General features: G+C 70.2%; 1 protein-coding gene across 1 annotated transcript in view; it reads left to right on the top strand.

Annotated features, from left to right (window-relative positions):
• BEGAIN (brain enriched guanylate kinase associated) overlaps window positions 1-1185 on the top strand; it is a gene marked incomplete at both ends in the record, with an annotated part of 4141 nt that extends 2956 nt beyond the window's left edge. The window contains one exon of the mRNA XM_023525901.1: window positions 482-1185. Coding sequence (XP_023381669.1) covers window positions 482-1185 — 704 coding nt within the window. The remainder of the gene's footprint in view (window positions 1-481) is intronic.
• Window position 1186: the final 1 nt, after the last annotated feature.

The following is a 1186-nucleotide window of genomic DNA, read 5'->3' on the forward strand; positions in this document are numbered from 1 at the left end:
CCAGGCTGCCCCTCCCTCCCACACTCTCCCCTCACCCAGGCCTCGGTCCCTGTCCCCTCACCCTGGGCCTGGGCCACACCTGAGACACTCACAAAATAGATCAAACAGTAGCGGGACGTCCCCACAAGGCACCAGGCCCTCGATCTTTGTTGCATCTGTTTCTGAGTCTGTCTTGTGCAGAGCACCTGGGACCAGAGGGCGAGCAAGTCAGCCCGTCAGTAGGGGGTAGGGGGGCAGGGGGGCAGGGAACTGTACCCCCGAGAGGGGCCGAGTCGGACCCTGGTCCCACCTCAGGGCTCTGCGGGGCCCGGTCGGAGTGGGCTGGGGGTAGAGGTGACCAGGGGTCCTCAGGTGAATCCTGGAGCTCGCGGAAGAGACGGTCTGGGCCCCGGCCCCGGCTGCTGCCATTTGGGACGCCCTGGGCAGGTCCCTGTCTGTTCTGCGTCCTGCCCTTCGGCTGGTCATGGCCGCAGGTCCTGAGCTGACTCTGCCCCTGTCCCCGCCCTGCCTCCTCCTGCCGTCCCGTTGCAGCTGCCCTCCGACTTCCAGGAGCGTGTGAGCCTGCACGTGGAGAAGCAGGGTTGCAGCCTGCCCTCCCCGCTCTGCCACCCTGCCTACACGGACAGCGTCCCCGCCTGCATCATCGCCAAGGTGCTGGAGAAGCCCGACCCCGCCAGCCTGTCCCCCCGCCTGTCGGACGTCTCGGCCCGAGACCTGGCCTTCCGCGACGGGCTGGAGAAGCTGGGTCCGCGGCCCACCTACAAGGAGGACGTCTACTGCAGCGACACTGCCCTCTACTGCCCCGAGGAGCGGCCGCGCGACCGGCGGCCCAGCGTGGACGCGCCCGTGGCCGACGTGGGCTTCCTGCGGGCCCAGAACTCCACCGACAGCGCGGCCGAGGAGGAGGAGGAGGAGGAGGAGGCCGAGGCGGCGGCCTACCCCGCGGCCTTCCGGCGCCAGGCCTTCCCCGGCTACGCGGGCTCGCTGCCCACGTCCAGCTCCTACTCCAGCTTCAGCGCCACGTCGGAGGAGAAGGAGCACGGCCAGGCCAGCACGCTGACCGCCTCGCAGCAGGCCATCTACCTGAACAGCCGCGACCAGCTCTTCGAACGCAAGCCGCCCGCCGCCTACCAGGGCAGCCCGCGCTTCGCCAAGGCCACGGCCGCGGCGGCCGCCCCGCTGGAGG

The sequence above is a fragment of the Pteropus vampyrus genome, unplaced genomic scaffold (assembly GCF_000151845.1).
Source record: "Pteropus vampyrus isolate Shadow unplaced genomic scaffold, Pvam_2.0 Scaffold641, whole genome shotgun sequence".
Lineage (NCBI taxonomy): Eukaryota > Metazoa > Chordata > Mammalia > Chiroptera > Pteropodidae > Pteropus > Pteropus vampyrus.